Raw genomic sequence first — 23,009 nt, 5'->3', positions numbered from 1 at the left:
AATCTAGCAATTGCTACATGAACAAATGAGTTGTGAGGTATTACTAAGACTTAAAGTCTCTTGAGTGGAAATGCAACATTGTTTTGAAGACATAATTCCGACCCCCAAAACATGTATTCTGTCTAGTTTCCCCAAGTATGTAGAAAGGTCAGGAATCTGTCTTTGCTTCCTTTAGATGATATACTGTACAGCGTACTATATATGGGTAATTTGTTTACTTGACTTTTCATTTTCTACCAAGATATTTATAGAATATTTTACTTTATAGCCAAAACTGATCAATGTTTCTCTCTCACACTGATGTTTCTCTCCCTCTCTCTCTCCCTCCCTCCCTCCCTCCTCCTCTCTTTGAAAAAACAAAATAATTATTTTAAAAAACATTTCATTGAAGTGATAATCAGTGGGCTTAGTTTTTAGGATAGATGATGAAATAAACTCTGAGGTCTACAAAAGTATTACACTTCAAAAATCTGCAATCTCATTCAAGACATAAAACCCCATTATCTTCTTAAAATTCACAATGATGCCGCAACAAAATAGTGGAGTAGGAAGTTTCAGGAACAAGATAAGGATGCCTGTCTCCTCTTGCTACTTGTATTCAATATAGAATTGAGGGCTGACAGACCACTTGACAAGAACAAAATGGGGGCACCCAATTTGAAAGGAAGAAGTATTTCTGTTTGCAGATGACATGATCTAATATCTAGAAAACTCAATAGAATTCACACACACACAAAAAGTCAGAGCTAATACATGAGCAAAATTACACAGGATACAAAATCAACAATGCAAAAATCAGTTTTATTTCTATATACTAGCAATGAACAACTGAAAATGACATTACAAAAATAATTCCACTTACAATAACATCCAAAAGCACAGAATAGAAATAAATTTGACCACAGAGGCTCAAGACATACTTTGAAAAACACAAACACTGCTGGAAGATATTAAGGAAAACTTAAATAAGTAGTAAGACATCCCATACCGTGTATTGAAAGATTTAATATTGTTAAGATGACAATACTACACAAAGCTATCTATGGAGTCAATGTAATCTATACCAAAATCCCACTGGCGTTTTTTTTTGGAAAAAGAGAAAAACCCATCATGAAATTCGCATAGAATCTCAAGGGACCCGAAATACCCAAAACAATTTTGGAAAAAACATACAAAGTCAGAGAACTTACATTTTGCAATTTCAAAACTTACTTCAAAGCTACAGTAATAGAAAGTGTGTACTACCATAAGGATAGATACATAGACCAATAGATTTGAAACTGAAAAATAAACTTTCACATCTGTAGTGAGCTGACTTTCAACAGGGAGGCAAGACAACTCAGTGGGGAAACAATCTCTTCTCTTCAATAAACGGTGCTGGTGAAACTGGGTATCCTCGTGCAAAAGAATGAAGCTTATCTTAACACCACAAGCAAAAAATACCTCAAAGTAAAGACTTAAACAGTAAGACTGTTTAAAATACCTAGAAAAAAAAAAAAAAAACAACGGAAAAATTTCCTGACCTTGGATTTGGCAATGAATTACTGGATATCACACTAAAAGCCCAGGCAACAAAGAAAAAATAGGTAAGTTGGATTTAATCAAAATTAAAACTTCTGTGTAGCAAAGGGCACTATCAAGAGAGTGAAAAATCCACAGAATAGGACAAAATATTTGCAAATCATGCATTTGATGATGTTTTAATATCCAGAATATATAAGGAACTTCTACAACTAACAATAAGACAAACAACCCCCCCCAAAAAATGGACAAAGGATTTAAGTATACAGTTCTCCAAACAAGATATACAAATGGCCAACAAACACATGAAAAAAGCATCAACATCATTCATCATTATGTAAATGCTAGTCAAAACCACAGTGTGATATTATACCATACCCAGGTAGGGTAGCTTAAATTGTTTTTTAAAAATAATAATGAGATATGGAAAAATTGGAACTACATGCACTATTTGTGGGAATGTAAAATTGTACAGTCACTTTGGAAAAGAGTTTGGCAGCTCCTCAAAAAGTTAAAACAGGCCCTGGCTAGTGTAGCTCAGTGGATTGCTTGCGGGCTGAGAACCAAAGGGTCACCAGTTCGATTCCTAGTCAGGGCACATCCCTGCTTTGGGGGCTAGGTCCCAAGCAAGGGCCACATAAGAGGCAATCACACATTGATGTTTCTCTCTCTCTTTCTCCCTCCCTTCCCCCCTCTCTAAAAAAATAAATAAAATCTTTAAAAAAAAGTTAAAACATAGAATTAACATATGACCTAGCAATTTCACCTAGGTATATATGACCAAAACTATTGAAAACAGAGGCTCAAACAGGTATTTGTACAGCCATGTTTATAGCAGCATTATTTACACAATGCAAAATGTGGAAACAACCTATGTCCACTGACAGATGAATGGATAAACAATATTTGTATACTCAAACAAAGAAGAAATAAAGTTCTGACACATGCTACAATATAGGTGAATCTCAAAAACATGCTAAGTAAAATAAGCCAGACATAAAAGGAAAACTATTCCATGATTTCATTTATGTAAAAAAATCTGTAAGAGGCAAATTCATAGAGAGAAAAAGTAGATTAGAGGTTACCAGGGACTGGGAGAAAGGAGAATAGGAAACGATTGCTTAATGGGTGAAGAGTTTCTCTTTAGGATAAAGAGAAAGTTATGGAAATAGTGCTGATGGCTGCACCACAATGTGAATGTTATTTAATTCCAACAAGTTAGAACACTTAAGAATAAAGTGGTAAATTGTCTTATGTATATTTTACCACAATAGAAAAATCCACACCTAACTTAATTCTCAGAATCAATATTATTAAGGACTAGCCTAGGAAATAGAGATCTAAAATTCTGGCATTAAACTTTATATTAGAAGATTACTACTACATGAAAGAATGATTTACACTCTTTTTTACCAGTTTCTCTCCCAATGCACTAAATTGACTGAACTCTGACTTAATTACCCATCATTTTATTTTATTCCAGCAGCTCACCACTCACTATGAATGACCTTCCCAAATGGAAAATGAAAGAATATTTTTAGACATATGCTGGCCTCTCTGCAACATTTTATAATTCACTTACTCCTTTCCTCCTTGAAACTTCCATCTGTTGATTTTCAGGACACCTTCTTTTCACAGGGGATACCAGCATTGAAAATTTTAAAATAATTAACTTCCAGAGATTCTGACCTTACATATACACTCTTTAAATTGACCTACCTTGAGAGGCAGTGTGGTAGAACACATGGTGCATTATGTCATGCTTTTGAAGTGCTCAATTCAAGTCTTGGGTCTGGCATAAACAAGCTCATGTGACTTTGGCACCCATTAAATATATCCAAACCTCATATTCCTCATCTATAATATTACTGTTATTATTATTATTAAAAAAACCCTGACCTACCAGATAATAAATTGTAGGTCTCCCTTCCCTATTTCTTTTTCATAATTGCCCTTCCATCATTTCATAAGAAAAGCTTAAGTTAAAATAAAATTTTAAAAAAAACAAAGAAAAGCTTAAGGCTCCTTCTGCCTATATCCTATAATGGAGCACTGACCATCAAAGGGCAGACACCTCCAGAGCAGCAAAGAAACAAACCCTTCTGCAAGCTTAATGGTTCCCAAATTTTTAATTTCAAAGAAATTAAAGAACTTAAGTTTTAAACTGTTCTTTTCATCTTAGATAAGCATGTGATTTGGGACATATACCTCATAAGAAATTATTTGTGAACAAGGTTTCTTGATATTTTCATCAGAATAAAAAATAAGAATAGATTAAATGCTACCTTCATTCTTCCAATAAGCAATATTTTTAAAACAGCCCCATCTATCACATTAGACCATGGATGTATTTCCACTAAATTTTATTCATATTTAATAAATTTGTATCTCATTTTCTTAAAGGATTATTGTTTTGATCAATTTTATAGTAATTACAACATGCACCAGAGTCAGTGGAAGTTACACTCACTTCCTCCCAGGAGCAAATCAGAATTACAACTAAATTACAGAACATCCACCTGAATAACCAATATAAGGCTAGCAGAACAGAAGTCTTATAACTAAGAATTTACAGAAGAGGCCACATGAAGACTGGTAGGAAGGTCAAGGACGCACAAAGAGTTGGCCCTGCACCCACATGCAGTGGAAGGGTACGTCAGCTCCAAAGTTCCCACCTGAGGTCAGAGGAGTCTCAAACCCCATGTCCAGGTCCCCAGTCCAGAGCACCAGTACCAGGAAGAGAAGCCCACATAACATCTGGCTGTAAATATGCACAGAAATTCCGACCACCAGAGTGAGACCAGAAACTGCTACAAACCCAAGTGCCCTCTTAAATGGCCAGTGCACAAAATTTTGTTAATGTATACTTAACCCTAGGCTTGAGCAAAGGGACAGTGGCTCAGAGTGGAGAGGAACCATATAGGGATACTCTGGGTTGTGTGGCTTCAGAGGGAGGGCTAGAGAAATAGCCACCATTGTCCCCACACTGAGTCTCTCTCCCACACCACCCCCAGAAACCAATTTTACTGGGTGTAGCTCTCCCCTCCATACAGCATCATCCTGGGAAGAGGCGCTAACCCCACCCTCCCAACTCCTGTGGCACCACTCTGCCAAGTTCATGCCATGTGGAGGAATCAGCTGGCTGTGGCCAGCCTGCGCCCACTGCAGTCTTTCTTGGAAGACTCTTAAAGATGTCCAACAGACACCGGTGCAATCAGAAATGCAGAGAAAGAGACTGAGTGGCATGACTTTAGGGCAAGGGTCATTTTTTCACATGCTTCGGACTGACTCCACCCCTTCCCCCATATCAAAGACCTGAGGAAATGCACTAGCCACACAATCCAGTCTACCTGGGACCTGCCATGCCAACCTTGCACACTGTGAAAGAATCTGTTGGCTGTAGCCAGCCTGGGCCAATACAATATTTCTTGAGAAGTTCTCAAGGAGATCCAGAAGGTTCAAGGAAGACACTAAGTACAATGGTGTTAGGGCAAGGGCCGTTTTCCCAACCAGCAATGCCACTCCATGGCATCAGCCTGGGAAGATGTACTAGCCCTACCCTCCCAAATACCTGAGTCCCTGCCCAAGCCTAAGTTCCCACCTTGTAAAGGAGTCTGCTAGCTGCTGACCAATCTGCGCCTGCGCTGCATTGTTTCTCAAGGAGATCCAGGCAGACTCAAGGGTTGTACGAGACACATAAGGAGAAACAGAGCTGTGTGGCTTTCTGGTGAGGACCATTTTCCCCACATGAGCCAACCAATGACACCATTCCTGCACACAGCCCTCCCTCTACACGGCCAAATCTTAATCTGTTTTAGCCTGATGACTCTACTAGCCTCATCCTAATGTCTCCCTAAGACCCCACCAGACAGACCACAAAGGTCCTCAGGCCCCAAGCAGGTGGAGGTTTGCCTTGGTGTACCCTGAGACTTTTGCTGAATGGCGTCAGACCCAGGACTGGTGACAGGTTTGAATCTGCAGCAATCTGGTGAACAACAATCACCCCTTCCAGATGACTCACTAAGAACCTGCCCTAAGCAAGTCATGGACTGCCAATTTCAGTGGCAGAGCCTAACAAGCAATCAGCAGGCAAAGGCAAATCACAGGATGCCTTAGGCCTTTTGCTGACCTGCAACTGGCATGGTACTAGTGGGAGCCAGTCTTGGATCACAGCTTGGCCCCTTTGACTAACACCCAGGCCCAGCAAAGGAAGCCAGCAACCATGGATGATTTTATAGTTCCTAACAAGTAGCAGAGGGCTGGTCAAAGGAGTGTCTGACATTGACCTACACCACAGTCCCTCACAATAGCCCCCAGGAACAACATACCAAGTGGCTGACATGAGACCATTTCAAAGTATTATGTGATTAGTTCCAACAGCTGTACAATCAAAGGGAGATCTCAGCAGGCATCAGATGCTACTGGGGACAATTCCACTTAGTGGGGTCAGTCTCACACAACAGGTTGTACACTGTGGTAGGGTCAATCCTCACGGTCAGCCAGCCTCAGTGTCAACACCCACAAATATGCAAACAGTAATCAAGAATCAACTACAACAGACTTCTGGCCAAGATGGAGGCGTAGATAGAGACACTGTGCTTCCTCACACAACCAAAATAAGGTCAGCAACAAGTTAAAAACAAGATAACAACCAAATCTGACAGAAAATAGAACTGTATGGAAATCCGACAACCAAGGAGTTAAAGAAGAAACATTTATTCGCCCATCCAGTAGGAGGGGCGGAGACAGGCAGCCAGGCAGAGAGGATTTGTGGCAAGTCAGCAGCTGGTAGACCAGCAAGGCTATGGTTGGTGGAGTGGGCGGTCCTACATTCGCATGCAGATAAACCAGGAGGGACAACTAGGGAGCAAGATAGACCACGCAACCCAGGGCTCCAGCTCGGTGGAAATAAAACTTCAAACCTCTGATTGAAAACACCAGTGGGGGTTGAGGTGGCAGCAGAAGAAACTCCCAGCTTCACAGGAGAGTTTGTTGGAGAGACCCACAGAGTCCTAGAACATACACAAACCCACCCACACGGGAATCAGCACCAGAAGGGCCCAATTTGCTTGTGGGTAGCCGGGGAAGTGACTTAAAAACCAGCAGAGAGCAGAGCAAGCACCATTGTTCCTTCTCAGACCCCTCCACCACAAACAGCATCACAACTTAGCAACTGGGTTGCCCTGCCCTGGTGAACACCTAAGGCTCTGCCCCTTACTATCTAACAGGCAAGCACAGACCGCCCCCCCCCCCCAAAAAAAATTAGCCCAAATGAAAGAACAGGTCAAAGTTCCAGAAATAATACAACTAAGCGAAGAAGAGAGAGCCAACCTATCAGATGCATAGTTCAAAACACTGGTGATCAGGGTGCTCACAGAGTTGGTTGAATATGGTCACAAATTAGATGAAAAAATGAAGGCTATGCTAAATGAAATAAACCAAAATGTATAGGGAACCAACAGTGACAGAAAGGAAACTGGGACTCAAATCAATGGTGTGGACCAGAAGGAAGAAAGAAACATTCAACCAGAAAAGAATGAAGAAACAAGAATTCAAAAAAATGAGGAGAGACTTAGGAACCTCCAGGACATCTTTAAACGTTCCAACATCCAAATTATAGGGCTACCAGAAGGAGAAGAGGAAGAGCAAGAAATTGAAAACTTATTTGAACAAATAATGAATGAGAACTTCTTCAGTCTGGCAAAGGAAATAGACTTCCAGGAAGACCAGGAAGCTCAGAGAGTCCCAAAGAAATTCGACCCAAGGAGGAACACACCAAGGCATATCATAATTACATTAGCCAAGATTAAAAATAAGGAGAGCATCCTAGGAACAGCAAGAGATAAGGAGACAGTTACCTACAAAAGAGTGCCCATATGACTGTCAATTGATTTCTCAAAAGAGACCTAGCAGGCAAGAAAGGGCTGGAAAGAAGTATTCCAAGTCATGAAAGGCAAGGACCTACATCCAAGATTGATCTACCCAGCAAAGCTTTCATTTAGAAGGGAAGGGCAGATAAAGTGCTTCCTAAATAAGGTCAAGTTAAAGGAGTTCATCATCACCAAGCCCTTATTATATGAAATGTTAAAGGAATTTATCTAAGAAAAGATAAAAAATATGAACAGTAAAGTGACAGCAAACTCAGAGTTATTAATAACCATACCTTAAACAAAAGCAAACTAAGCAAACAACTAGAACAGGAACAGAACCACAGAAATGGAGATCACACGGAGGGTTAGCAACAGGGGAGTAGGCATGGGAGAGGGAAGGAAAAGGTACAGGGAATGAGTAGCATGGGTGGTAGGTAGAAAATGGACAGGGGGAGGTTGAGAATAGTGTAGGAGATGTAGAAGTTGAAGAACTTATATGTATGACCTGTGGACTTGAACTAAAGTGGGGGAGTGTGGGTGGAAGGGGGTGTGCAAGGCAGAGGGGAATGGGGGGGAATGGGCAACTGTAATAATCAATAAAATATGTATTTTTAAAGAAGAGAGACACATAGATCAACAGGACAGAATAGAGAGCCCAGAAATGAACTCACACATATCTGGTCAATCAGTCTATGACAAGGAAGCAAAAACATACAATGGGGTAAAGACAGTCTATTCTACAAGTGGTGTTGGAAAAATTGGACAGCTACACGCAACAAAAAATGAACCTATACCACTTTCTTACACCATGTACAAGAATAAACTAAAAATGAATTAAAGACTAAAATGTGACAAACTATAAAACTCCTAGAAGAAAACATAAGCAGGAAAACCTGACATTTCTCTTTGAAGTATTTTTTTCTGACTTATCTCCTCAAGCAAGAAGGAAAAAATCAAATGTGATTACAAAGTAGGAAATTTGCAAATCAAAGGAAACCATCAACAAAACGAAAAAAACAGCCTATTAATGGAAGAAGATATTTGCCAATGATGACATCAGATACATCAGTTAATATCCAAAATTTATAGAGAACTCATACAACCCCAAAAAACAAACAGTCCAATTAAAAAAAATGGACAACCTGAACAGATATGCAAAACATGAACACTAATCTTCAGAGCAATGCAATCATCTCACACCTGTCAGAATGGCTATCATCAATAAATCAACAAACAAGTGTTGACAAGAATGAATGAGTTCCAAGGAACCCTTGTTCACTGTTGATGAGAATGCTAATTGGAGCAGACACTATGGAAAACAGTATGAAAGTTCCTCAAACATTTAAAATGGTACTACCTCATAACCCAAAAATACCATTTCTGGGTATTTATCCAAAGAAATCCAAAACTAATTCAAAAAGACATATACAGCCCTGGCTGGCGTAGCTCAGTGGATTGAGCTCGGGCTGCGAACCAAAGCATCGCAGGTTCAATTCCCAGCCAGTGCATATGCCTGGGTTGCAGGCCACAGCCCCCAGCAACCGCACATTGATGTTTCTCTCTCTCTTCTCTTTTTCCCTCCCTTCCCTCTCTAAAAATAAATAAATAAAATATTTTTTTAAATCTTAAAAAAAAAGACATATACACTTCAATGTTTACTGTAGCATATTTTATAATAGCCAAGGTATGGAAGCAACCTAAATTTCCATTAATAGATAAGTTGGTAAAAAGGTTATGGTAGATATAGACAACAGAATTGTATTTGGCCAGAAACAAGAAGGCAATCTTACCTTTTGTGACAGCATGGATGGACCTAAAGGGTACTATGTTAATTGAAATAAGTCCAACAGAAAAAGACAAATACCATATGGTTTCACTCATATATGGAATCTAAAGAGCAAAATGAATGAACTTACAAAATATAAAAATATAAAGAGAACAAATTGATGGCTACCAGAATGAAGGAGTGAGAAGGAACTGAGTAAAAACAGTGAAGGGATTAAATATACAAATTGCTAGTTATAAAATAGTTCTGGAGATATAATAGTACAGCATAAGGAATATAGTCAATAATATTGTAATAACTATGTACAGTGCCAGATATGTACTTGAAATATCAAGGGGACCATTTTATAAAGTATACGATTATCTAACCACTATGCTGTATACCTAAAACCAATACAAAATGATACTGAATATAAACTGTAATTGAAAATAAAGTTAAAATGTTAAAAAATTATAACGTAATGATTGTATTTAAATCCAGATTTTTTTTTAATAGAGCACCTTACGGATACTTTTATATATTTTTATTGTTGGACAGAAATGTGATAGGTTGATCAATATAAGACTTCCTATAATAAGAACATATCACATTGGAATAAATTTCATGTGAAGAATGAATGAGTTCCAAGGAAAAAAATGCATAAAAAAGAAGCTCTAGCCCTGGCTGGCGTAGCTCAGTGGATTGAGCACGGGCTGGGAACCAAAGTGTCCCAGGTTCGATTCCCAGCCAGGGTACATCCCTGGGTTGCAGGCCATAACCCCCAGCAACCGCACATTGATGTTTTTCTCTCTCTCTCTCTCTCTCTCTCTCCCTCTCCCTCTCTCTCTCTCTCCCTCCCTAAAAATAAATAAATAAAATCTTAAAAAAAAAAAAGTTTCTGTAGCTGTTTAAAAAAAAAAAAAAAAAAAAGAAGCTCTATTAAATATATGTTTGTTCAAATAGAGTGCTGTTTCAAGGAGATCATGGTATCAAATTACTATGTTTAGATTCCATTGGATAGTTTTACAAGCATACTGCATCAGTGTTATTTCAAAAGTCAATATTTTCAATATGAGAAATTATATTCATCTTTTAAATTTACTCTAAAGAATTTTCTGTCAACTTAAAATACAAGGCAGAATAGTGCTTTTCAAAATTCTTTTGTAGAATATGGAAGTAACAAGTTTGAAGGTCACTGTTTTAATGATTTTCCTCTCTCTCCTTCAGATGCTTCTGTCTCAGTGTCTTCAGATGTTAGAAATCTTACAGATACATCTGTAAACTATTGCTCCTCTCAGTTTTCACAGTTCCTCAATCACATATACCAATCTGTATCTTAAATCCAGCCCCTCCCCAAGCATGCTAGATAGATACACCTCCACCTGGATGTTTCATGGGTACCCCAAACTTGATTCACACCAACTCAAGGTATCTTAACTACACTGTTGCTCTATCCTTACTCTCCATCACAGCTGTTGGAACCAACAACACCCAACAATTTAGAAACCTGGAATTCATCCAGGCTTCTCCCCTCACTTTGCCAACTGCCAGGTCTTAGAAGCCTTATCTCTTAATTTACTCGTCTACCTCATCTCCATTTAAATTATATCACCCTATCACATGCCTATATGCTCTCCTTCTCTTACAGATCCCTTATGTGTTCTCTATTGCCTCTAGTCTCTGCACCCTCAAGTTCACCTCCACAAAAACAATCAGAAGTAACATATCAAAAACAATCATCCAGCATTAGGGTAAAGGCCAAGCCCCTCAACACAGCACTGAGAACCAGGGCCACTCACTGCTGGCCTGTATGGAGGTTTTGTGTGAAATTTCTCTAAGTACAGGCAACCTTCTGGTGTACAGGGTCTGGCTAGCAGCCCAACTGCATTTCAGCCCTCAGCTGGCCCCTCAAACAGGTACCCTTGCTCTCAACACAAACTACAAAATCTAACTTCCAAATATAACATTTTATCTCCAGTGACTCTGCCTGTGAGATTTACCAAAGCCAGAAGGTAAAGTATACCCAGTGCTGGAGACCTAAAGCAGCTAGGACACAAGACAATTAAAAAACAAAACAAAACACAAAACCTTAGTATGGAAAGCTCTCTTTCCATAAAAAATCACATTTTCCCCATTTCATCTTGCTAATCCTTTTTAGAACAAAACCACTGACATATTAATAAGTAAATATGTAATTTAACATTTAAAATTTTTAAAAATTTAAAAGAGGTACAAAAATCTTTGTGAAAACAATTACAATTATATATTGGGAGTCCTGATGGAGCTAACCATGAAATTTGCATTCTAAATTACCTATTTTGCCATGTAGAATGCATACATTTTGACCTAAGTTTTTGAGGGGAAAAATAAGGATGTGCATTATACATGAGTATAATGATTACATGCCATGGGTATAACAATTCCATGTATAATGTACACAAAACATGGGTGCATATTATATATAGCAAAGATACAGCAACATATTTGCTTTTTAAAAATTAATACCCAGTGGCCAGGTATTGGTGGTTCAGTGGTAAAAACTAATACCCATAGAATGGTGCAGCCACTTTGGAAAGTTTGGTAGTTTCTCAAATGCTAATCTAAGAAACATTACAGGTTAATGTTTACTGTATTATCCAGCAATTCTACCCCAAGGTAAATTACCCAAAAAAAAGAAAATTATATGGCCACACAAAAATTTGGGCATGAATGTTCATAGCAGCATTATTCATAAGTCCAACAGTGAACACAATTCAAATACCTATCAATTGATGAGCTGAATGGATAAATAAAATATATACCCAAAAACAGAATAAAAAAAAGATTTTCATAATAAAAATGCCATAAACTTTTAAACTTAGAAATGCCTACCTTTTACTGACTTTCATCTCTTAATACCATCTTTAAATACCTTTAAAACAAATTAAAATTATCAGATGGACTTTTTACTGCAATATATACCTAGACTTTATCATTTTAATTTTAAAGAAAAGATAACCATCATTTACTAGAAATGCCATAAAATCCATAGCTATTCAAAATAGTGGTCCACAAAGATCATCGAGAATTACATCAACTGATTTCACTTAGGTCCAGCTAAGGAAGGTTGTTCTCTGAAACAAATTGATTTCACTTAAATTTAAAAATTTACAATTGTGTTTTGGCCCCTTCTATTTCTCAAGGGAAAACCAATTTTCTCCATTTTAGTGAATCTTTTAAAATATATGAAACTACTTCAACTGTTTGATGTCTTTTTATCTAAATATCCGAATACTCTGGGTGGGTGGGGCAGGGGAAAGTGGTGGCAAAGAAAATGGAGATGACTGTATTTGAACAACAATTAAATGAATGAATGAATGAATGAATAAAAAGAAATATCCAAATATTCTGAGTAGTTATGTGGGCTAATTTTTCCAATAAAATCTAAAAAACATGATGGATAATATTCACACAAAAGCGACTGACTTTTTATGAACATTTGCTAACAAAAAAATTCCAGGAATACAAAACAGAACTAAGTAGCAAATCACCCAAAAATCTCACCAAATACAAACAATGCTAAAATTACAAGAATACTGTTCTCAGACCTTGCTTTATTTTTATACATAGATGAATAAAACAAAAGAATCAATACAGTATGTTTTTAAAAAGAACATTTGGTTTATTTTTATACATATATAAGAGAAAAATAAAATGTCATAAAGCTTAAAATGGAAGAAATTGTTACTATACACTAGATAAATGCTCCTTTATCACAAGAAAAGTAATTCCTAAGAGAAATTCCTGTTAAAGAGTAAGGGAAAAAAATGTTAAAAACCATTAAAAAGGTAGAATTTCATTTAACTTACATTTTTAGAAATACCAAATCACTCTAGCCACACTTTTCAAATTCATACCTTTAAACATTTTTCCAATACTTACTGTACCTCTGGGTAGGAAGTTATATTATTTTTACTTTGTCCAGATTTACTATTGACATTCTGTCATGAAACCATAATTCATCTGGGTATCTCATTTCGACTTTTTACTTAAATGGATTAATGGCATCCATTCTTTGTTTAGCTGGATTTCATCACCAACTAGAAATTCTTTAACAAGCTTCAGATATTCAGTGCTTTCATGTCTAAGAAAGTCTGCCTGTTGCTTTTGTTCTTAAACATGTCTAGTATAAAATTCTTGGATCCTTTTTCTGAGAACTTTGTACCTATTGATCTATCTTCTGGCACTATCGAAGTTTGAGGCCAGACTGTTTTCTCCCCCTGTCAAGGATTTATTTTGCTTCCTGGCCCCAATTATTTTACTTATCCTTGAACTTTAATAACTTAACAGGATCTGTCTTGATATTTATTGATCATTCTGTGTAAATTTTTCCTGGAGACAGGTATGGTTATGTCCTATCAATCTATAGAGTACTTCCTTAACTTTACAAGGAAAAAAAAAAAAAGGATGTTTAAATTACAAATACTGTTTTCTTTCCTCTACCAAGCTCTCCATCTCAGAAATGCATGTTCACATGATCTGCTGGATGATTTTAATTTGTCCTCTACATTTATCAACTTCTTTCTAATTGCTTTAATCTTTGTCCTTTTCTTCTGCATTCATTCTGATTATCTCCACTTTCTTCCATGATAAAGGTCTGGCTTTTAGCCACATCTATTCCTTGTTTCTCCTCTTTTTACGTTAAATTTATAGTGATAGGTTTGGGGGCACTGGAATATCCAATCCTTCATTTTCCCTAAGTTGGCTATTTTGGTTTTTAAATACTTCATCATTAATTTTAAGTTCTTCTATAGTGCACAGCACTCAGGTGGCATGTTCTTTGTTTTTCATCTTCTTACACAGAGGTCTTTGTTTTGGGCATACTGTACTGCTTATTAATGATCTTTACTAAGAGCATGTATGCCCTGTTCATGGCACCCCTTACCCTCCTGCTTATGTGCACCATGGGCAGTCCATCCAGATTTTCTCTTTGGTGTGAAACAGTGTACATAGGCTTTCCTTGCTCATCCCCAGTTTGCCTGGCATGTGTCTACAGATGGACTGGGTACGGCTTTGTAGGTAAGTTTTTTACAGCCTGAGGGATGGGGAAATGGGACAAAGTAAGGGAAACACTGGCTCAGGCAGTCACAGCCTTGCTAAGAATCCTGGCCCACTCCACCAGCCAGACATATAAACCAGTTCTGAGAGTTCTGGCTCACCAATTTGGAAAACAACATGCCACAATAGCCCTTCCTGCAGTATGGCATATGGACATCCCCAAGCAAACCATTCACCACCACCACTATCACCCACACTTACATTTTCTCCAATTAAAGAGTATTCATGAGAAATCGTAGGATTTTACTGACCCTCTTTCTTTCTTGAACACTGTATCTTTGAATGCAGAAGCCAAGTGATCCAAGATTCTTCTAACTCCTTTCTTAAATTCCAATTTTCCAGGTTTATGGCAGTGGCTGCATGCCTTTCCTTCTTTATAAAGGGTGCATTTTAGCCCCCCTTTTAAAAAACTATTTGTTTATATTTGCTAAATATTAAGGAGAGAGTGACCTGAATTCTCTCTATAACCTTCACCAAGAAATATATTTTAAACATAACCAAACAATTTCAAACCTTTTATCACCTTAAAACCTAAACAGTAAACATTTTTAAAAATAGGGAATCAGGTTCTTTATAAAAGTGCTAAAACCAGAAAGGCAATTTAATAAAGGTAATTACTGTATTTCAAAATATTTTCTATCAAGAGTGAGAATGGAGTCAAAGATAGCGGAGATGGTAAAGGCACAAGGGAAAATGAGTACCTAACATGAAATGGACGAATATTATCTGATCAAACACTAAATATTCTTTGAGGACAAGCCATTATTATCCTCATTTTTATAGCTTAGAAAACTAAGGTTTTAAGAGCCTAAATCAGTGATTTGCAATCCTGACTGCAAATGAGAATCACCTGAGAAACTTTAGACAAAACCAAATGCCTGAGCTTAATACTAGAGGTTGATTTAATTGTACAGTTCACCTTTGAATAATGAAGAGGTTAAGGGTGATAACCCCACAAACAGTATAAAATCGACTATAACTTAAGTCAACAGCCCACATACAAAAAGTGCCAACAGCCAGCTGACCCTCAAACAAAGGGGACTTCAACTGTGTGGGTCAACTGAACAGCAGTCAATTGAATTGTGTCAACTGAAAAAAAATCTGTGTATAAGTGGACCTGCCAAGTTCAAACCCACATTGTTCAAGGGTCACCAGTGTTCTGAAATGGGACTAAATCAAGAACACCAGTTTATACATGGCGGGGCAAAAGCAGGTTTGCAGTTGTGAGTATGTGACACCGAGTTTATTCTTGTATTATTATTTATGAATTATTGCATCATTTTCCACATGAATAACTATAAACCTACTTTTGCCCTGCCCTCTATCATGTGATCAGGGCCACACTGCTGACCAGGATTCAAAAGTAGGTCTATCTGACTTCCCAATACATACCATTAACACTGAACACTGGGAACAAGTTTTAAAAATCTGTTAACTATTATTAACTACTCCAAAAGATAAACAAATATAAATGAGTTCAAAATGTAAACGATAAATGACCAGTGAAGGTTTGGTTAATAAAATTTTAAAATTAAAAAATTAAAAACAATGACACACTTGTGAAGTATGCACACTTCACAAGTTCAGTACTAGAGAGAAACATAAAAGAAATCCCATCACCTGTCAGATCCTGGGTGAAATTCTGAAAGCAAGGAAGGTCGTCTGCGGAGCTGTTGTTGCTGCTGTTGCTGCAAGAGCTGCGATGCTTGACTAACTTCAAGATGAGAAGAACGATAATCAGGGACTGCAAATTCCTAGTATTAAAATAATCATAAATTATTAACCAAAAAGTGAAAAGTATCATAAAATCAAACCATGCATAAATGCATGAAAGCAGTCATGGGCTACTATGTATGGAAAGAAACAGCAATGATGATTTCAACCCTTTACTTATCTAATTCCTTCCATTAAACCTAAAACAATCAACATTTTAACTATATATCATTCAAAAGAATTCAAATTAAATTCTGTGTTCAATTCTGATTCATTCTTCTAATACCATATTATAATAATTTCCAGTCTATATTACTTATATAGTAAGTTCTCAAACTCATGTGTTCCATATGAAATCCAAAAAAGCATGACAATCCTAAATTCAAAGTTAGTAAGCTGGAATGGTCACAGATTCCATCTAGTTAAATTCATGTATATTACAAATGAAGAAACAGAAGACCAGAGAACCAACATGCTAGTTAAGGGTTTCCCCATCATTCCAGAGTGAGTGGTTTTATGTTTGTTTTCCTACTTTTCTTTAGTTGACTTTTTGCTGAAAATGCAAAGGCTCCTTGTCAAAAGAAATTTAATAACACTAATAATCATAAACACAGAATTACCAAACAACCCAGGAATCCCACTCTTAACTATATACATGTGATAATTAAAAGAATATATCACCCTTACTGGTATGGCAGTTGGCTGGATGTTGACCTGCAAAGTGAAAGGTTACAGGTTCAAGTCCTGGTCAGGGGACATGCCTGGACTGCAGGTTTGGTCCCAGGTCAGGGCAAGCATGAAGGGGCAGCCAATCAATGTTTCTCTCCCTCTTTCTCCCACACTTACCCTCTCTCTAAAAATAAATAAATAAAATCTTTTTTAAAAAGAATATGTCTACACACAAAAATCTGCACACAAATTTTCAAAGCAGCATTATTCACAGTAGAGAAAAGAAACCCAAAGATCCACTGACTCATGAATGGACAAACAAAATGTGGTATACAGATATTCCCCACCACTTTTCAAAAGTTTGAGTTGCATGCCCCCTTTGGCAGCACATGTACTAAAATTGGAAGGATACAGAGAAGATTAGCATGGCCCCTGAACAAGGATGACATGCAAATTTGTGAAGCATTCCATAGTTTATTTGGAAAAAAAAAAGTTCAAGTTATGCTACTTCACTTTACAAAAGAGCTACATTAGTAACTATTCTCACTAACCAAAAAAAATCCAAAGAGGATTTTCACTTTTACAAAGCAAAAAGTGAAAATAGTGTTCAGTGTTTGTTTTGCTGTGAGCCGTTGTAGAAGCAGTGCACACCAAGCAGCAAGACTGGTTCCTTCAAACTCCTTTCCCAGGAACTACCTTCAGCATCTCAGCATCAAGCCACCATAGCTTTGAACTGTGTGTGAGCATCTACTTTCACATATTGGGAGGACGCTCCAACCAACTATCAGCCATGCCATTATCTTACACTTAAGGAGAAATCAGTCTTTTTAATAGGTTAAACTACACTGTATATTTCTACTTTATAAAGGCTATGTATTTATCATATCACTCCTGCTTTTACTGTATGTTAGTGTTACTTTAGATTTTATGTATTAGGTTATTTTGAAGATCTAGGAATGCTCAAAAAATTATCCATATAAGTTAATGGTAAGTGTTTTTTTGCTTTCCACCATTTCAGCTTATGAAAGGTTTCATAGGCACAATCTACTACTGGATAGGAGGAGAACCTGCATCTATCTATACAATGGACTATTATTCAGCCACAAAAAAGGAATGAACTACTAATATGTGTTACAACATAAATGAACCTGGAAAACAAAATGCTAAGTTAAAAAAAAAGAGACATAAAAGGCCATATACTATATGAACTGTCTAAAAAAGGTTAACCAACAGGAAGAGAAAGTAGATCAGTGGTTGCCAGCGGCAGGAGGGTAGAGGAGAATTGGAATTAACCACTATTTGGTATGGGGTTTTATTCTGGGTGTTGGAAAAGTTCTGGAACTGATAATGGTTGGCCAACATTGTGAATATACTAAAAACCACTATATTATACACTTTAAAACAATGAATTTTATGTCATATAAATTGTATGTCAACAAAAATATTTTTAAATCATAAACAGATAAAATTGAACTATCCAGACTGAAATATGGGGTAGATAAGTGATCCAAAGCCTGTCACTATAAGCAGGTAACAAAATGTAGTTCATACATAATAAGCAAAAATAAGATACATTGTTGAAAACATAACCAAGAAAAGACACTGAAGAAAAGACACCACTATCCAGAATTACATTCCCATAGTAAACAGCTAAAACATTGGACAAAATGTAGTAACTATTTTCAGATATTGGGCAGTGGACTGCATAGGACTTGACCTCAAAAAAATGATGCAAATGGATGAGTCCTACCATACTTCAAACTTTCTTCCTGAATGTGATTTCCAAACTGCATCCCTGGGAAAAGAACCCAGAAAGTGCCCCACAATCTTGATTAGTGAAGAAACAACCACAGAAGTTTGGGTAAGCCAGAAGAACAGATTTTCTGAAGACTTCCAGAGAGAAAGACGTTACATAGAGAATGACTTTCTGAAATATGAATTTGAGTTCCCTTAAATCTTTAGCTGAATTCCAATCTGTAAATGTATAAGAAAAGCATAGCCTAGTCTTTAAAAGCTGGGCTAAGAACAGATTCTGGTGAAAGAACAATTAGGAGGACATATAAGAAAAGCAATTCTCAAAGCTCAGGTAGGGCCAGAACTCATTAAAATTTGCTCTAATCAGAAGGAAGAAACTTCACTGAATACACCAGACATTCAGTAAATACCCACCAAAAACCAGTTTGGAAGTGGAGGATAAATTAGAGGTACAACATCGATAGCAGGAGAGGAGCGCGGGCCCCAGCTAGCCCAAGCCCCAGCAAGTACTGAGCAGCCCCATAGTTGTTGCTTGTCTAGTTAGTTATCACACTCCAGGAGAAGCCACAGCTGCTGCAGCAGACCCCACTCACCCTCATCACCACAACCATGACCCAGCAGCCGGACACCGCTGCCCCTACTCTCAGCGCTGCCAAACACCAAGTCTGAGGCCATGGAGCAGCAATGCAAAAAGAGGGGTCCTAGGCAGCCTCACAATGACATCACCTGCTGACACGGACAAAAAGGTCATCACAACTAAGGTTCTGGGAACAGTGAAATGGTTGTAAAGAAGAATAATGCCAGGAAGTATTGGGTTAGCTAATAACTTTGTTTAGCTTTTTCCATAAGATGGCTCCAGTGGCACTTAGTTGTCTTTAACTTCATCTGAAACAATTTTGTTAGTCTGCACTGTGACAGTTACCATATTAGTGTGCATTTTTAAAAAACTTACCAAAATTGGTGAATTTTTGTGCAACCATTTTAATATTGAAGATTCAAGAAGATACACAACACTTTCAGCATATCATGCTTCATTATTTTAAGAAAGGTAAAAATGCAAAAAAAGATTTGTGTAGTGTATGGAGAAGGTACTGTGACTGATCAAACGTTTCAAAAGTGGTTTGTAAAGTTTCTTGGTACTACTGACATTTTGGCCAAATAATCCTTTGCTGTGGGGTTGTCTTATGCACTGGAAAATGTTTAGCAGCACCCCTGGCCTCTACCTCCTAGAAACTAATTGCAGGAGATAGCCAACATACTCAAAATATCCAAATCAATAAAGTTATTAGTAAAAGTGAAAAATGTGTCTTTTTATTTTACAGAAAAAAAGTAACGAACTTTTTGGCCAACCCCATACCTTCACGGTGTAGGCAATGGAGAGGCTATGGTGTTTGATGGAGAAAAAGGTGAAGAAGCAGCAAATGTTATAGACCCTGGTGGATGTAACAGTGCAAGGCCGTAAATATGCAGCAGACTTTAACCATTATAGACACTATCCACATCATAGGGGTCCTCCACACAATTATCAGCAGAATTATGATAGTGAAAGTGGGGAAAAGAATGAGGAATTGAAGAGTGCTCCTGCAGGCCAGTCAGGCCCAGCAGTGCCAGTCCTACCACAGGTGACAATCCCCACCTTTCTACATGCAGAGATTCTATGGCAACGATCACAGTATCCCAAACCTCTGGGTGCAAAAAGAAGTGATGGAGAGTGCTGACAACCAAGGGTGCAGGAAAACAAGGACGCAGTACACAGACTATATATGTATTGGGGCTATACACCACAATTTGGCAGGGACCCTCCTTGCCAAAGACAGCTAGATAGGATGGCAATGAAGATAAGGGAAATCACAATGAGCCACCTCAACGCTGGTACTACAGCAACTTCAATTACCAATGCAGACGCCCGGTAAACCCTAAACCACAGATGGCAGAGACAAAAGCAGATGATCCACCAGCTGAGAACTGATCTGCTCAGAGCTGAACAGGGTGGAATAAATGCAGGTTTATCACTGGCTCTCTACCATCATGTACTTTAGTCATCCAACAAGAAAAAAATTAATATGAAATTTCAGCAATAAGAAATAAACAAAAGATTGCAGTTGAAGAACTTAAGTACTTGCTTTTTGCCTGTTGGCCAGATAACTAGAAGTAGCTGCATCATCTGTGCAGCATGGAATTTTTTATTATTTTTACCTAAAGACATCTCTTTAATAATTACAAAAGTGCTTCTCATTATGCCTTTAAAGGTTTATAAATTGTTTCATATTTGGTCAGGTTGAGATTTTTAAGAATCTCATTTTTAACTTATACTAAAGTTTACAACCTGATTTTTTTCCAAAAAAAAAAAAAGTCAATGAACTGCAAGCACCTGTTAATAAAGGTCTTAACTACTTGGGGGGGAAAAGGACTACTTTAGACTTGCCCTAACAGCATTTAAAAATAAATCTCAGAAGTAATTTGACTGCCTACCAGAAGGAACCCAACTTTTTTTAAATAAACACAACAAAAGCCAGCGCTAAAAAGTGTAAAATGCAGTGTTCATATGCCAATAAAAAAATTAAAAAATTAAATGTCTGCAATAAAAATTGCACTGGATAAAATTACAAAAGTTGGAAACTGTTGAAGATAAGGTCACTGAACATGAAGCCATGGCAAAATGAAGCAAAGAGATAAAAAACAAAAAATAACATGAACAGAGGTCCAGGGACCTGTAGAATAATATGAAATATGAGTAATTGTCATCTCAGAAAGATATTTGGGGGAAAGTAGACAGAAAAATATATCTGAAGAAATAATGGCCAAAAATTTCCCAAATTTTATGAAAGTTATAAATCCACAAAAGCAGAAAGCACAGTGAATGCCAAAGACAGTAACGTATATATTCAAAAAACACCAAAAAGGCACATCATAACCAAACTGCTAAAAACCGCTGATAAAGAAAAAACTCTTAAAAGTAACAAGAGGAGAAAAGATACTTATATATGAATACACAAAGATAAGAACAACCAAAGACTTCTAGTCAGAAACCATACAAGCCAAAATACAACAAATGACATCTTTTATTTAAAGTGCTAAAAGAAAATTGCCCTGGCCAATGTGGCTCAGTTGTTCGGAGCATCATCCTGCAGACCAAAAGGTCGCCGCAGGGTTTGATTCTGGGTCAGGGCACATATCTAGGTTGCAGGTTCAATCCCCGACGGGGGCACATATAAGAAAGCAACCAATCAATGTTCCTCCCTCTCTCTCTCTCTGACCCCTACCCCCTTCCCCTCTCTCTAAAAGCAATGAAAAAAATGTTCTCAGGTGAGGATTAAAAAAAAGTGCTGCACTGGCTGGTACAGCTCAGTGGATTGAGGGTGGGCCTTTGAACCAAAGGGTTGCCAGTTCAATGCCCAGTCAGGGCACACGCCTGGGTTGTGGGCCAGGTTCCCAGTAGGCGGCATGCAAGAGGGAACCACACATTGATGTTTCTCTCCTTCTCTTTCTCCCTCCCCTCTAACAATAAAAAAATCTTTTATTAAAAAAGTACAGAAAGAAAATAATCATCAACCAAGAATTCTGTATCCAGTAAAAATATTCCTGAAAAATGAAGTTGAAATAAACTTTTTCAGATAATTATAGCTGAGACAGTTCATTACCAAATTTGTGAACTAAGTGAAATGGCATTCATTCTTCAAGCAAAAAGAAAATGATACCAAAAGGAAACCTGAACACATATGGAGCAGTGAAAGGTGAAGGAAGAAAAAATAATATGGAAGCCCTGGCTGGTGTAGCTCAGTGGATTGAGTGCAGGCTGCGAACCAAAGTGTCGCAGGTTCGATTCCCAGTCAGGGTACATGCCTGGGTTGCAGGCCATGAACCCCAGCAACCCCACACTGATGTCTCTCTCTCTCTCTTTCTCCTTCCCTTCCCTCTCTAAAAAGAAATAAAATAAAATCTTTAAAAAAAAAAGATCATTTAAAAAAAAATAATATGGAGCAGAAATCAGTATACAGAAAAAAAGGAGTGAAACTAGATAAAATCAAAGCTTGTTCTTCAAACAAAAGAATCTATTAAATTGGTAAACAACTTCTAGCTAGACTAATAAAGAAGAAAGGGGGAAAAACACTTAATATGAAGATGACATCACAACACATCTCAAAGACACTGTATAAGGGAATAGTATAACTTATATAAATAAAATTAACATCTTGAAAAACAAAATCTACCCCAAAGTGAAAAAATAAAGACTATAAATTATAACTATTAAAGAAATTGAGTTCATAAGATAAATACTTCCTACAAAGAAAATTCTGAGCCTAGATGGCTTCACTGACAAATCCTATCAAACATCTAAGGAAGAAAAAAGTATCACTTATACATAAATTCTGTAAGAAGATACAGAAGTAGTGAATACTTCCCAAATTAACATCATTCTTAATGGTGAAAGACGGAATGTTTTCTTCTTAAGATCAGAACAAGCAAGAACGCTCACTCTCACCCATTCTATTCAACACTGTACTAGACATTCTAGCCAGTACAATAAGAATGAAAGAGAAAGGGCACCCAGTTTGGAAAGGTAGAAGCAACACTGTCCTTAACTCAGATTACATGATCATCTGCATAGAAAATCCTAT

At 37.3% G+C, this 23,009-nt stretch overlaps 1 protein-coding gene, 1 non-coding gene and 1 pseudogene across 2 annotated transcripts in view; 2 read left to right on the top strand and 1 right to left on the bottom strand.

The window, feature by feature from the left end:
• NCOR1 (nuclear receptor corepressor 1) overlaps positions 1-23,009 on the bottom strand; it is a 195,159-nt gene that overhangs the window by 138,242 nt on the left and 33,908 nt on the right. Inside the window, 1 exon segment of the mRNA XM_036032941.1 lies at positions 15,874-16,007. Within this exon segment, the coding sequence (XP_035888834.1) occupies positions 15,874-16,007 (134 nt within the window).
• Positions 17,006-17,112, top strand: LOC114515424. The gene has a single exon (XR_003686177.1). It is a non-coding gene; the product is annotated as a U6 spliceosomal RNA (small nuclear RNA).
• LOC114515291 lies at positions 19,733-20,429 on the top strand (annotated as a pseudogene).

Source organism: Phyllostomus discolor, chromosome 8, assembly GCF_004126475.2.
Source record: "Phyllostomus discolor isolate MPI-MPIP mPhyDis1 chromosome 8, mPhyDis1.pri.v3, whole genome shotgun sequence".
NCBI lineage: Eukaryota > Metazoa > Chordata > Mammalia > Chiroptera > Phyllostomidae > Phyllostomus > Phyllostomus discolor.
Note: the sequence above shows the minus strand (reverse complement) of the source record. Positions and strands in the feature narration are given on the sequence as shown.